The sequence below is a fragment of the Gymnoscopelus braueri genome (assembly GCF_963280865.1).
Source record: "Gymnoscopelus braueri genome assembly, contig: SCAFFOLD_92, whole genome shotgun sequence".
Lineage (NCBI taxonomy): Eukaryota > Metazoa > Chordata > Actinopteri > Myctophiformes > Myctophidae > Gymnoscopelus > Gymnoscopelus braueri.
Window position 1 is genome coordinate 172,059 of NW_027660415.1, and position 15,715 is coordinate 187,773.

The 15,715-nt window shown below is 39.7% G+C and overlaps 1 protein-coding gene across 7 annotated transcripts in view; it reads right to left on the reverse strand.

Annotated features, from left to right (window-relative positions):
* The window catches only part of LOC308081579 (NACHT, LRR and PYD domains-containing protein 3-like), a 176,156-nt gene that overhangs the window by 138,610 nt on the left and 21,831 nt on the right, over positions 1 to 15,715 (reverse strand). For all 7 annotated transcript variants that reach the window (XM_080457941.1, XM_080457942.1, XM_080457943.1 and 4 more), the window contains exons 2-6: positions 3,959 to 4,041; positions 2,738 to 2,783; positions 2,269 to 2,511; positions 1,793 to 1,837; positions 358 to 402 (exon numbers count right to left, since the gene is read on the reverse strand). In XM_080457941.1, the coding sequence (XP_080314067.1) occupies positions 358 to 402; positions 1,793 to 1,837; positions 2,269 to 2,511; positions 2,738 to 2,783; positions 3,959 to 3,961 (382 nt within the window). In that variant the 5' untranslated portion in view covers positions 3,962 to 4,041. The remainder of the gene's footprint in view (positions 1 to 357; positions 403 to 1,792; positions 1,838 to 2,268; positions 2,512 to 2,737; positions 2,784 to 3,958; positions 4,042 to 15,715) is intronic.

A 15,715-nucleotide genomic window follows, 5' to 3' on the forward strand; every position in this document is an offset into this window, starting at 1 on the left:
CAATTTTCTCAATATTTATCTGTGGAACCGAGTCAAACGAAATCTAATGCCTCGACTACTAAGTGCTTGCGGGGGTGGGGGGTCCCCAGTTCAAATATGATTATTTTAGGGGTCTCCAGTTCAAATTTAATTATTTGGGGGCGTCACCAGTTCGAATATGATTATTTTGGGGGGTCCCCAGTTCATGTATAATTATTTTGGGGGGGTCCCCAGTTCAAATATAATTAATTTGGGGGGTTGCAGCCTGAAAAGATTGAGAACCACTGATCTAGAGTATTTGCAGTTAAACAAATCAATCAATGTATAAGATCATTCTCATCAGTAAAATATCTCGACCCAGATTCTTTCATAACTCACCAGAGGCTTGATTGCTAGCTGAGTCTTCTGATGGAAGTACAGGTCCTGCATAAGGAGAGGAGGATTATGAAATTGTTTCTGTGAGTTGACATGACATTCATTGCATGTGATTTGTGTCTGACGAAAATGACATTCATATCGTTCCAGTAGAAATACCATATTTATTTGATAACAAATGCATGTTGGCCCCTGGAGCAGTTGACCAGACCATATTGAAACATGACCTCAGAATGAGGTATTTTGGATTAGTTTTCTTTCATGACAATACTTTGTATTAAATGTTTGTACATTTACATTATAATGTACAGTAGGCTATGTTGATTAGAAATATTCATATGATGGATTATAGATGTGTCTAGTAATGCAAAGATAGGAGCTGAAGAAGGCTGTCTTGGCTGAAACAAGTCCACCCTATGATACTTATAATGTTGTTGCGTGTGCTGGCCCTTGTTCTTTTAAACTGTCATTAGTATGTGTTAGTATGTGTTGATACAATCAATGATTTATATTGCTAAGCTCTTTTAGATTGATGCAAGTCACACTAGAAGTAGCAGTTGCTGTTTACTTAGCAGTGTAGTTGGATCGTTCAATTTAAAATTGATGCATCGATGCAAGATACATTGTTTCCATCTATTACATTTAAATGTATTACTTTCAATCTTGTTAAAGCTGTGAATAAAGGCTGTGTTACCATTCTCCATCATGCTAAAGATGCAAATAGATTTTCTTACTCCCTCCCATCCTGTCAAAGATTTGAATAAACGTGCTTATACTGCTTTCAAGAGTAGTGGTTCTCAAACTGTGGGCCGGGACCACCAGGGAGGTCCCCACATGATTTTTGGGGGGGTTCCTACATGACAGTAAAGTAACAATTTAAGGACTGTTAAGACCTTTTAAATACCTAAAAAATAAAATGAAATGAAAAAAGACCATTACTTCATCAAAAGTAATCAACAAACTATACTATAGAAACTGGTCAAACATTGGCCAAATTGTAAAATAATATAAGAAAAACTTTAAAAAAAAGATGCTGATAAGTGTGGCGAGGCGTTGTGAGCTTGTAAATCGGCTATTTTCACAATATTTATCTGTGGAACCGAGTCAAACTAAATGTAATGCCTCGACTACTACAATTCCAATTGCTTGTCGGGGTGGGGGGTCCCCAGTTCAAATATGATTATTGTAGGGGTCTCCAGTTCAAATATAATTATTTTGGGGCATCCCCAGCTCAAATATGATTATTTTGGGGGGTCCCCAGTTCATATTTAATTATTTTGGGGCGGGTCCCCAGTTCAAATATAATTAATTTGTGGGGTTGCAGCCTAAAAAGGTTGAGAACCACTGATCTAGAATATTTGCAGTTAAAAAAATCAATCAATGTATAAGATCATTCTCATCAGTAAAATATCTCTGCCCAGATTCTTTCATAACTCACCTGAGGCTTGATTGCTAGCTGAGTCTTCTGATGGAAGTACAGGTCCTGCATAAGGAGAGGAGGATTATGAAGTTGTTTCTCTGAGTGGACATATGTTCATATCTTTCCAGTAGAAATACCACATTTACTTGATAACAAATGCATGTTGGCCCCTGGAGCAGTTGACCAGACCATATTGAAACATTACTTCACAATGATGTATTTTGGATTAGTTTTCTTTCATGACAAATACTTCATATTAAATGTTTATTATACAGTATGTACATTTACATTATAATGTATAGTAGGCTATGTTGTTTAGAAATATTGATATGATGAATTATAGATGTGTCTACGCAAAGATAGGAGCTGAAGAAGGCTGTCTTGGTGAAACACATCCACCCAATGATACTTATAATGTTGTTGCGTGTGCTGGCCCTTGTTCTATTAAACTAAAGTGAAGTGGAGAAAAACAATCTATTGACATTTGATCTTACCACAACTATCCAACATGTGGGGTTGGTGTTGTTTAAGGGCATCGTAAAATGCTGCTTTGACACGTGTTCCCCCTGGATCTAGTACAGTTGTATACAGATTCCTCATTTGGTTCTGTCTCGTCTTCTCTGCTTGAATCCCAGTATACAGCTCAGGATGGACCACCTTTCCTAGACTGTCTACTATAGGCATCACTGTGACAACCTTTTGAATAAAATCTGCCCTGTGCTGGATCACAACATGTGCTGTTTGAAACAGAAAAATAGAGTGGTTAATTGGCGGTACATTTATCAGAGAAAATTACATCATTATATCAATGAAAAATAAAGCTCTGCATCTCTACATCCCCACATACATAAAGCGTTACAACGCATTTATTTTTTTGGATATACACTCAAAGGTAGCACAAGTAAACACCTTACTCAATGGTCAAGTCAAGCATTGAACTATATTACTGACAAAAAAGCTCACCTTTTGCTTCATCCATTTTTTCTGAAGTCAAGTCGACACCAGCATCCTGTTATACACAAAGTGTTGTACATAACAGTCCTTTTATTATATCATATCATCACTGAACGCTATTAAGCAATGTTATTACACTGGTTAAATGCTTGATTGTGATTGGTCAATCACTGAATTCAGTGGTCTGTTATGTTTAAATAATGACCGCTGCTATCAATAACAAACCACTGCTATGGACAGAGCCTGAGCTCATGGTTCATATCAGCCCATGGTGATTTGTTTTTGCCATATCCAACATGGTCGCGCCAAGTAGTTAAACACAATGCAATTTACTGCTAAACAGTACACTGAAGAATGATTATGAAAATGTTTGAGGAGAGAAATAAACAATGCAGTACCAGAATGTTGATTAATGTTTGATTAACACTTACTACCGGAGTTTTTTGAGCCAACCGTGTGGCACTGGATACGCCTAGCATATTCAATGACTACTTTCATACTGTAAGTAATTAAATCCTTTCAAATCAATAAAACTGTTTTCTTGGTATGTTTGGGTCAAATAATGAATTGCTTTATTAAGCAGCCATGTAATAAGTAGTAATTGACAGTGAGCCGGTCATTGTTGAGAAATAAACCCCCCCAGGGTGATAAAGACCCCTCCGCTTTGCATCAGGGTCTTTCACCCTGTCCGGTATATTTCTCAACAATGGCTAGCTCACTTAGCCTGGTAAACCCTCCCTCCGGAAATCTCATTTCCATTTGATTCCAGGAGTGAGTCTGGCCTGATGGCTTGTATGTGCGTTTCTAGCGCATTACCAAAAAACCGAGCCTATCAGCGTCGTCCAACATCGTTCTGTGATTGACAGCGACAGTTGGCCAATCAGGTGGCGAGTTCGAGTGAGCCCGAATGGCACCGAGTGCAGCCTGAATGCAGCCGACAAAACACGAACGGCAGTCATCTTTTCTGTCCACTATTTTCTCTGCTGTTTTTTTACTTCAAAAAGCTCTCAAACTTCTATTTTGAGGCACGGAATTTACTTATAAGATATCGTTTGGATAGAATTTAGTTGTTTAACTTCATATATGTGGTCAATTAATCATGACAGAGCCTATTTAAAAATAAAAATGTAGAGAACCGGTAGGGGCGGGCAGTGACACGCACGATCCGAATAATGCAACCCATTTTGGGCATGGCCGTCTCAAAAGGTAGGAAAAATCGCTCAAACTTACCATTGTGTTGCTCAATCAAACCACCAACCACCAACGACCCTGCTTCACCAGATCAGCAACTTGTCTTTTCTGTCATGTCAAGTCTGAAATGGAAATAAAAATAAAACCACATTGTCAGGGAGAGATAATAGAAACAATGGTGATAAAGACTAGGAACTAGTGGTGCCCCCCCCCCCCCTAAGTAAAAACCTCTGTCTACGTTATTCATATAAATATTTTACGCGTGGGGCGCAAACAAACAAATGTCTGATTTCTTTGGTGGGCCCAAATCAATTAAGAAAAGCACAGAAGCAACTAGCGTTGATACATCGCCACCTGAATGTGTAAAGTAGTGTAAAGAGTTGTTGACATGAGGGAATTATACCATGACCCCAGAGCTCAAGATCACATTTGGAATAGTGTAAGGTAAAAAGGTAATAGCTCATTTATTTGTAGCTTTATTGTACTGGAATGTGTATTACCCTGGCTGGCTTGGGTTTTGTAAAGAAGAAATTGCTCTCGACTTGTTGTGTATATTAAACACAACATGTTTTGCGCTGTACCAGACTGTTTATGTCCTGATGGGCTGCCATGCTATAGTCTACTGTATTGTGTTCTGGCCGCTGTGCCAACTGCTAATGCTTTAGTTTACAGCAACTGTATTGTGTTCTGACAGGCCACTGTGCCTTTCAACTGACAAACTGTAATATGTTTTGAACTTTTGATAATCGGTGACTTGCCATACTGTATAGCCTATTTGTTCTGATGGGTCTCTGTGCCGTATAGCCTGCTGGCCACTGTGTGTGCGCAAATCCTATTGTGTTTAGGCTATTTGATAATACATTGCAACCTGAGCACACGACAATTCTGCACTTAATTCTAAAAAGATTTCTGTTATTAGAATTGCTGTATCAGCTAAGCCTGGCAGCCAAAGCAGTTTGTTGTTAGTAAAACAACGCCATAGTAGTGTGTTTTATGTGACGGTATTGCCAGAGTCGCTGTCTGCGGTGCTGTAGGAAAAACGTTTCCCCCTGCGCACATCGAACACTGTGAGCACTGCAAGTACATCATCCTAAATAAACGTACATTTAGCACTAACCCTGAATAAAACCAGTCTCCGTCTGCAAAGTACATAAGCCTATAAGACAATTAACCACAAGCAGACAGTCACAAAAGTATATTAAACAAACAATGTACTTGGACAAATGGACAAATAATGCATATTTCCATCTCACAGCTTACATGTCCTTAACGCACATGTCAGAGGTGTTCGACAGGCCTAAATGGCAGGATTTCAAAATAATATATTTTGCAAATATTGCAATATGCAATAATGCACAATAAGCCATAGAAACACAATAGATTGAACTTGAGTGAAAGAAGACCATGCAATTAACAGGATAGGAATCGAACCATTGACGTTCCAGGCTGCCACTGTACTCTTTGAGCTATATGGCCACACTGTTGGCGTCTGTTGATGAGCATAAATTATTTCCTTCTGTCATGAACCAAGCCCCTGTTTCACTAACACTACTCTAGATCAGTGGTTCACAACCATGTACTGTAGCTCGAGACCCATAAGAGAAATTTCAAACTTGTGAAAATAGCTGATCTACAAGCTCATAACGCTTTGCGATACGAAAGGTTGTGAGCTTGTAGATCGGCTATTTTAACAAGGACGTATGACATACATTGAAATAAATACTCACAAAGTAGCATTTCATGTTTTTGAATGATTGCTATAGCCCCCCCCCCCCCCCCCCCCTTTGCCCAATTGGAGTAAGATTGGTTTCAGCGCTATTTGGAATGACCCTCTACCATAGGGCCGTGTAGCAGCCAGAACTCTAGGGGCCCTATCTTGCTCGCCTTGCCCCTTGTGCCTAAACTTTTTGGGCATCTTTTACTATTTGAAAAACATTTTGAAATAGTGAAAATGAGCTGGTAGATCGGCTGTGAGGGCTGTGTAGCAGTGTTGTTTTTGGCAGGCATTTTAGATTTAGTCTTAGTCTTAGTCTTTTGGACGAAATGCTTGTTAGTTTTAGTCACATTTTAGTCATTTCTATCCTTGATAGTTTTAGTCTAGTTTTAGTCGACGAAAACTCAAAAAGGTATAAGTCTAGTTTTAGTCGACGAAAACTCAAAATGGTTTTAGTCTAGTTTTAGTCGACGAAAACTCAAAATGGTTTTAGTCTAGTTTTAGTCGACGAAAACTCAAATGGTTTTAGTCTAGTTTTAGTCATTGGTTTTAGTCAAACAAAAATAAATAAATAATGTATTTAAACTAATTTAATTAGGTCAATATACATATTGTATTTAAGATATGACTGCTAACAGTATTATCATAAAATATATCCCATTTTTAGGGGATAACACAATAGGATACAACGTGTGTATACTGTAATTCACACAAAATACTGCATGTTCGGAAAATAGAATAGCCTAGATCAGGTTCTCATAATCAACCTTTTTTTTTTACCAGTACCAGCCAGAAAATATTTGTCTCTCCAAGTACCACCATTATGACTGATGTTAAAATACAGTAGCTTACACCTGCCCCATCCTATTTATATGCACAATTCACACAGGAGGCAAATGTATTCCTACTAAAAATGTTGTATTTTTGACAGTTGTGTACATTATGGTAGCACTAAACTGGCACTTAAACTCATGCAGTTGAAAGAAAAACGTCTTAATAGCTTAATAACCACATGGTACCCTCTTTCTAAGCAATGGAAAAATTAGAATGTACATATACTGTACTGTACATAGTGTATGTAAGAACTAGGTATATTAAGTTACTGTACTGTTGAGTTCCAAGGATTTACTCGTCACGTCACAGTCATAGGCATGATGCAAACAACCATTGAACCCCTACTTCACTGACGTACCCCCTTTTTCACTTGCTTTCACTTGCCCCTGTCCAGCCAAAAAAGCCTGCATGTTTTACTCATAACAATCCATAGCCTTGATACAAGGCTAAACAATCCAAGTTAGCTTAAGCCATTGGTTCTCAAAGTGGGGTCTGGGGACCCCCAGGGGTCCTTGAGGGAGTTCCAGGGGGTCCCCAGCTAAATGATGGATAGTTAGGAACCAAATTGACCCTTATGGGTCTGTAACTCTGAGAGTGTACAAATGGAACCAAATGGACCCTAACAGGTTCATTTGGTTCCATTTGTACACTCTCAGAGTTAAATGAACATTGATTTTACAATATGAATTGGGGTCCCAGAGATAGAAATGCCATAAAATAGGGGTCCGTAGTAGGGGTGTTCGATATTGAAAAATATACTATCAAAATATCACGATAGACGATATATATCACCATAATTTCTTTATGTTCGTTTTTAGGATTATTATTATTGTATGCTTATTAATAACATATATGATGATTAATTATATTATATGATTATAACATTTTATAAGATATGATCATGGGGCACGTATAATCATTATATTATATAATATAATGAATCATCATATCTTATTAATTAATGTGTTCACAGACAGACAGGCTACATACAGTTAGATAGATAGATGGATATAATATTCGTTTTTATGCTGCTGATAGATAGATAGATAGATATAGATATAATATTAGTTTTTATGCTGCTGATAGATAGATAGATATAGATATATTTGTTTTTATGCTGCTGATAGATAGATATATAGATATAATATTAGTTTTTATGCTGCTGATAGATAGATAGATGTAGATATAATATTAGTTTTTTTATGCTGCTAATAGATAGATAGATAATATTAGTTTTTATGCTGCTGATAGATATATATATATTCCTTTTTATCCAGCTGTTGCATCATGTGACATTCAGTGTAGGCTGCTTATGGTGAGTTAGTGGTGTAACAGACTGCTTCAGACAGAACATCTGACAGTCAGTGGTGGAATGTAACTAAGTACATGTACTTAAGTACAAATTTGAGGAATTTTCACTTTACTGTATTATCTTAAATTTTCAGTACTTTTACTTCTACTCCACTACATCTCAGAGGCAAATATTGTTCTTTTACTCCACTACAATTTAGTTACTTTGTAGATTTGTATTATTACAAAACACGCATTAACCACTTTATCCATATATACTTCAGCTATTTGAAAATAGCCGATCTACAAGCTCACAACGCGTGGCTTTGCGACCCGTTGTGAGCTTGTGAGTATTTCTGCATTGCAGTACTGATACTTTTATTCAAGTACTTTTTCCACCACTGCTGACAGTAACCTACCTACTAACAGTAGAGCAGGTCACACAATGGATCATTGATATGCATATGCATCCAGCCAGGTCGGTCATTCCTATGTTAATTCATGGTGTTGATAAGCTTTTGTAAGCGAGGTACGAATTGTTGTTTTTAATCGATACGCGAAGTCCGTCCATGTGCGTGCGTGCACTCTTTATGCGGGGACGGGACACCTTCACTGTTTCACCCGCGTTTGGTTAAAAGTTATATCGAGTGACGTTCGAACATTGCAAACTTTGCAATTAACTTTAGTTTGCACTTTGCACCGTGTCGGTTTTGGAATATCCAAAGAGCCTGACTCTCCGTCCACTATACTGCTGTTGTGCAGAGCACTGCAGACTGACAAGACAAGAGCTGCGATCGCCTCGCTGCCAAGAAGAAAGGGGGCGGGGACTTTGGGAGCGTGTGTGATGAACACAACAGATCTTCAAGCAATCAATGCGGTCCGGACGTGCGGTCGAGACGCGTTGTTAGCTTGTAGATCTGCTATATTTGGTGGACGAAACCGTCGTACTACAGAAGTATAAATGAAGGAATAGAACTGCAGATCATAGACTGTGCACTCACAGGATCTCAATGGAAACAAGACCGCAAGGACCTTTTTTGGACCTTTTAGACTTATATTTTGATCTCTTCATGCATTTTGAACGTCCCACCCAATACAAATTTCGTCTCGTCATCGTCTCGTCGACGAAAACACACATTCGTCTCGTCATATTTTAGTCATCAAAGAGCTATGTTCAGCGCGTCAACGTTACGTTTTCGTCATGAAAAAAAGGGGCGTTGACGAAATCATATCGTCTTCGTCATCGTTGACGAAAACAACACTGCTGTGTAGCAGCCAGAACTTATAGATGTGAGCGCTGTGTAGCTGCCAGAACTCTAGATGTGAGGGCTGTGTAGCAGCCAGAACTCTAGATTCGAGGGCTGTGTAGCAGCCAGAAGTCTAGATGTGAGGGCTGTGTAGCAGCCAGAACTCTAGATGTGAGGGCTGTGTAGCAGCCAGAACTCTAGATGTGAGGGCTGTGTAGCTGCCAGAACTCTAGATTCGAGGGCTGTGTAGCAGCCAGAAGTCTAGATGTGAGGGCTGTGTAGCAGCCAGAACTCTAGATTCGAGGGCTGTGTAGCAGCCAGAAGTCTAGATGTGAGGGCTGTGTAGCTGCCAGAACTCTAGATTCGAGGGCTGTGTAGCAGCCAGAACTCTAGATGTGAGGGCTGTGTAGCAGCCAGAACTCTAGATGTGAGGGCTGTGTAGCAGCCAGAACTCTAGATGTGAGGGCTGTGTAGCTGCCAGAACTCTAGATGTGAGGGCTGTGTAGCTGCCAGAACTCTAGATGTGAGGGCGACTAGTAGATGAAAAGTGCGTTCCTGTGCACCTCATTCCACGTCCCATTTAACACCGTTAAAAGACAACCGGAAATATGAAAACAACAAAAGCTTGCTTGCTTGCTTGTTTGTTTATTCATTTATTCCTTCATGTGTTTGTTTATTCATGTATTCATCACTCATTTATCAGTTTTTACACAGAAAGGACAGTTGATTAAAATGATGAGGATTGTGCATGTTGGTGGTACATGAAACTGGAGCTAGCAGCTGTGTGTGTGTGTGTGTGTGTGTGTGTGTGTGTGTGTGTGTGTGTGTGTGTGTGTGTGTGTGTGTGTGCGTGCGTGCGTGCGTGCGTGCGTGCGTGCGTGCGTGCGTGCGTGCGTGCGTGCGTGCGTGCGTGCGTGCGTGCATGCGTGTGTGTGTGCGCGCGTGAGCGTGGTGTGTGTGTGTGTGTGTGTGTGTGGTCACTGAAAATTCTGTAAAAACCTTCAACTTGACCACATTACATTACATTACATTACATTACATTACAGTCATTTAGCAGACGCTTTTATCCAAAGCGACTTACAATAAGTGTATTCAACATAGGTAGGGAACGAAAACTACTAACCCTCACCACAACCCTATTCCTTGTAAAAAACACTTGCCTCTCTGCAGGTCTCTGTACAAATGTTTCTATGTCAACTGTAGATGCATTATGAGGATATTATTGTGTCATATCACCAACTGTTACTCAGAAGCTGGTGAACAAATGCAAAATCTTAATCGTAGTCGTAATGAGCAGTTTCAGGAGCACAAGTCTATTGAAATGTCACATAAACTGTTTCTTATTTGAAATCAAAACCACCTCCAGGACAGTAACTCTATGCATTTTAGACCACATGTAGGCCACTTGGGACAAAAACTATGCAATTGAATGCAAATTAATGTAAATAGTCAGTGAATATGATATTGTTGCTACATTTAACATGACCAGTGACGGTGTTCGGTTAAAAGATTAAGTGCCGGTACGTTGTGTTGGGAAGAAGAGTGGAAAGCAAGTAACTGCTGTCAATAGTCCATAATCTGCCACGAACGCATGTCCAAAAAGAAAACACATGTATTAACGTTAAATCAACATAAGTGTTTGTTTTCTTATGAAGTGCTTCTAAATTGTTCCAGTGTGTTCCTGTCAATGTATTCTGTGCTGTTTATTATGGTGTTTATTTACTCCACAGGGAGGTTCTGTTCACCCGTGAGCCACAACGTCCATGTCTGTGGTGTGCATGACTCACTTTCACGTTCACTTTACAGGTCCCAGATCTGGTTTAGACCAGATACAGAAACGGCCTTTGTGCGTACCTATTTGTGTGTGTACAAAATTACCGGATACAGTAGGCGGGCTCTACACAGGATTGGATCATTGAGCAGTAAATAGACCACCCCCCCCCCTCAACCAACCAAACCACACACTCTTAACATGAGGAGCACAGCAGAGACAAATTCAATTCCACCAACATTCTAAACATGTTTGTGGTTGGCCCAGGCTGACACATGATTGGGATAATTAATTTAGTTGTGAGTTATAGTAATGTTTAATTACATTTAAAACAAAATTCATTTGTTGAATTTAATATTGATATTGTCATTGAAGTTAAGATTAACACATCTGTGGTACATACACAATTTTATTTTGGACAGGACCCAGAAACATCAACTGCAAAAAATAAAAGCAGCTCTTTTGGAATCTTAAAGTCGTTGAATCGCTCTGTGAAGTTTTCAGCGAGGCTTTTCAAAAGACTCTTCATTCCAGCCAGTGCTGCGCGGCTCACGGGGACGTTGTGTAATGTTGGGAAGTGGATCTTCCTCCCCGTTATGTCAGGTAGAAAGAGACCCAGGTTCACCTGAAACGCAGCGACATTCTCGAGGATCTCAGCCACACTCGAACCTCTCCCCTGTAACTGCAAGTTGAGTTTGTTTAGGTGGCCCATGATGTCGCACAAAAAAAGCAATCTGTGCAATGAAATCGGGTGTTTCATGTGTGCAAGCAGGCCCACAGCTTTGCTGGATTTCTGGCCAGAGAGGAACTCTCCCACCTCCTCTTTCAGAGCAAAGAAACGCTCAAGAACACGTCCACGGCTTAGCCAGCGGACATCGATGTGTTGCAGTAGGTCTGAGTATGGCGCATCCTTCTCCTGCAGCAGCATTTTGAACAGCCTGTGCTGAAGACTTGATGTCGAGCGAATGTGATTCACAATTTTTATCACAGTCTCCATTGCTTCTTTCAACTCCCCTGAAAGTTTTGCGCACAGAACTGATTGGTGTATGATGCAATGCAACGTGTGCACTGTGGGATACTCTGCACGTAAGCGTGATGCACAGTCCCGTTCTTTCCCAACCACGGATGGGCAGCCATCTGTAACCAGAAGGTTTATCTTGCCTAGATCCAAACCATGCTTTTCTAAAAAAGCCTTAACTGCAGTAAATATCACTTCACCAGTAGTGTTGGTTGTCAGCGGTAAGAGGCACAACAACTCCTCTTTAAAAATGTCACCATTAAAGTACCTCACAAACAACGAGAGCTGTGCCGTATCTGTTGCATCGGTGGACTCATCCACAGCCAGTGACATATAATCTGTAGATTTGAGTTCGGCAAGTAATGCATTAAAACAGTCCTAAAATAGTACCTCCACCCTTCGACCTCCCGATGTGTCAGAGAGTGGAACTTGCTTCATGCGGTTAATTATGTCTTCTTTTATTTTATCTCCCGCAAAAAGTTTTGTAACCATCTCTATGGCACCCTCCTTCACCATCTCAGCATCCATGAATGGTTTTCATTTTTTTCCCAAAGCAAACATCACTCGTAGGGAAGCAGCAGTGGCCTTCTCTTGGGCTGTAGCAGCAGTTGTAATTTTAGTCGTTGATGAAGCATATGACGTTTTTAGAAATTCTATTCTAAGTCGTCTAGATTTGCTTCCAGGTGGGTATTCTGCATTAAATTTAACAGCATGCCTGGTGTCAAAATGTCGCCTGATATTGTCAACCTTGCAGGCTGACAAGGTGGTTACACATATTAAACACAAAGGTTTGGCTTTGATGTGCGACGGTAAAATAAACAAGTATTCATCAGTCCATTTCGGGTTGAATTGGGAAAGTCTGGAATGTCTGGAATGTTCCGGTAGTTCCGGTAGTCACGTGCAAGTTCAATTCCAATGAAAGATGGCCTTTCAAGAACTAATGAAGGATAAATAATTTGTACTGTTTAAAATCTGATAACATAAAAACGAACATATATTTACATACATAATAATTATGAATTAAAAATAAAAATAAAAATAAATTAATTACATTTAAAAAAATATATATATATTTTGGAATATGGCCAGGGGCCACAAGGAAGCTCCTCGCGGGCCGCAAGTGGCCCACGGGCCGCCAGTTGAATATCTATGGGTTAAAGTGTTAGCCTGTTGTTGTGGTGTTTAACCTTTAAGATAAACTCATGTGGGCTTTGTATAGGATCAGTGCTATTATGTTATACTGTGGTGTTTGCTGCACAGTAGCACACTGCAGAGTCTAGCAGAACTCTCCCCAGCTCACTCCAGGACAAAGTTCAAGTTCAGTGCATCAGGCCTGCTGGCACTGAAACCCATCTCACGGTGTGGCTCCACAATCCCTTTGACAAGAGATGTGTAGGACTGTCACCTTCATGACATGTTACTTGACGATTCATTGTCACAAACATATTTGCGAACTAACTTTTAGGCTTTAAGTAGCCGATCTACAAGCTTACAACGGATTGCAATGCGTTATTTCCACTATTTTTTATAAAATATTTGAAAATGTATGAACACATTTTTTACATGGAAGCAATTATGACAAAATTAATTGTGATTATCTCCAATAATCGTGATTATTTAGCACAATTTTGGTGTAGTGTGTAGAGGCTGACCTTGCATTCTATCGCATTGAATGAACCCTATTTGATTGGCTCTAGACACCGACCTCATACATAAACTAATATATGTACAGGTACAGTCACATGGCACCACGACTGAGCTAATACATATTTATGAGAGCAGTGACACAGACTCCACCCTGTCAGGGCAAACACTGATATTTAATAACAGCTGCTTTTTACAATCCTTCATGACCAAAGAAAAGTGAAAAGATGTCTATCATTCATAAAAATGCAATATAGTCACACAGCTGATGTGACAAATAAGGCATTGGTCAAGTACTTTAGTCCATTTAACGTTTTTTATGCAACAGCTAGTTCCACAACCACAATATACCAGCGGAAAAATTAAAAATTACTCATAGCTATTACTCTACTATTCACTGATTCATGATATTTTTTATATTTTGTTGCACAACTGTGCAGGCAGACGGCACTCGCTTCGTGTCGTGTCTCTGTCACAGCCATGTCCTTAACCACCATATAGCACTTTGTTTCATGTCTTATTGCTTAAAGGTGCATTACAACATGTATATTACTGTAATACAGTGTTATTAGCTATTAGTGCCTACTGCCTAACAGCTGCAACATTTATGCATTATTCGAAGTACAACCAAAGATAGAGGCATTTTGAATTAATTCTGTATTGCCTGGTCTGTGTATGGTCTGTTATTTATCAAAGATACTGTCGAGGTCCATTTTCTACACACTGTACAGGCTGATGTTTGGAGCTGGTACATTATTTTCCCTTTACTTAATTTATTAACTTAAAAAAGAAAATGCTCTTTGCTCAAAGGCTCAACTTGTGTGCATCTGTACACTAGAACAAACAGACACTGAAGTGGAAAAAAACAGTTCTTACGAAAGACGCTAAAACAGGAACTAAAACTTTCAGATCACATGATCTTTGCTTCCAGTGCAGCGCTGCGTGTGTGTGTGTGTGTGTGTGTGTGTGTGTGTGTGTGTGTGTGTGTGTGTGTGTGTGTGTGTGTGTGTGTGTGTGTGTGTGTGTGTGTGTGTGTGTGGGTGTGTGTGTGTGTGTGTGTGGGTGTGTGTGTATGTGTGTGTGTGTGTGCACGTGTGCCAAGTGTTGACCAAGTGTTTTAAACACACCATGTTATACTTCTCTGGCACAAATGGGAAAAAAGTGTGCTCCTCGGAACGCAGGTCTCCACCAGGCCGGGTTGCCTTCCCACGGCCCGCAAACTTTGGAAGGCAGACATTTTGAATGTGATGTGAGACATCGGAATGATACATCTTGATCACATGACTTCAGAGATAACGTGTACCGATTTCTATGAGTTTTGGGAAAGGTTTTAAAAAGTGTGTTTTTTACAGATCAAGAGTTATGGACCAAACCTGAAGCGGCCTGTTACAGCGACACTATGAGGCTGTTTTGAAAGATTTGGGGCAGAGGTTCTTTGTCACGGGGCAGGCCGTGCCCTAAACACATAGACAATGATCAGGGTGCTCAGCTGCTTCCATTAACCACCATCCAGCCGGTTTGGAAGTGTAGGTCAAGTTGTGTCATTGTATGTTTCATCATTGCTACAGTACATCACAATGCATTGTTGAACACATAGTCATGGTTTTAACCCATTAAAGCCAGGAAAACATCATGTCATTTTTATATATATATATATATATATATATATATATATATATATATATATATATATATATATATATATATATATATATATATATATATATATATATATATATATATATATATATATAGCATCATAAGTTTGTCAGAAAACTCTTAGGATTTAAAACATTGGTTTAGAACAGTGGTTCTCAAAAATAGCAGATCTACAAGCTCACTTCATGCAGCGCTGTGAGCTTGTACATCTGCTATGTTTAGAAAATAAAAATCTCTCCTGGGGATCCCTGGCACACAACACTTTCAGATGGGGGGTCCGTGCCCATATAAATTGGGGGGTCCTTGACATTTTTTTTTTTTTAAACTACTAATTTAGAAGGCATTTGTAGAATTGGCCTCAGGTTCTAATGGGTTAAATATGTTTTTTGTATTGAATTGAAGTTGAATTGATAGTGGGTCACCTCTCCCCTCTGCAGTGCTGCCAATCCTAATGATTGGAAGGTGCCGAGTTCTGTAGAGCAGTGGTTCCCAAACTGGGGGTCGGGACCCCCAGTTAGGACCCCGAATTATTTGGGAAATATTGTGAAAATAACCGATCTACAAGCTCACAACGCCTCGCACTGCAAGGCGTTGTGAGCTTGTAGATCGGTTATTTTCA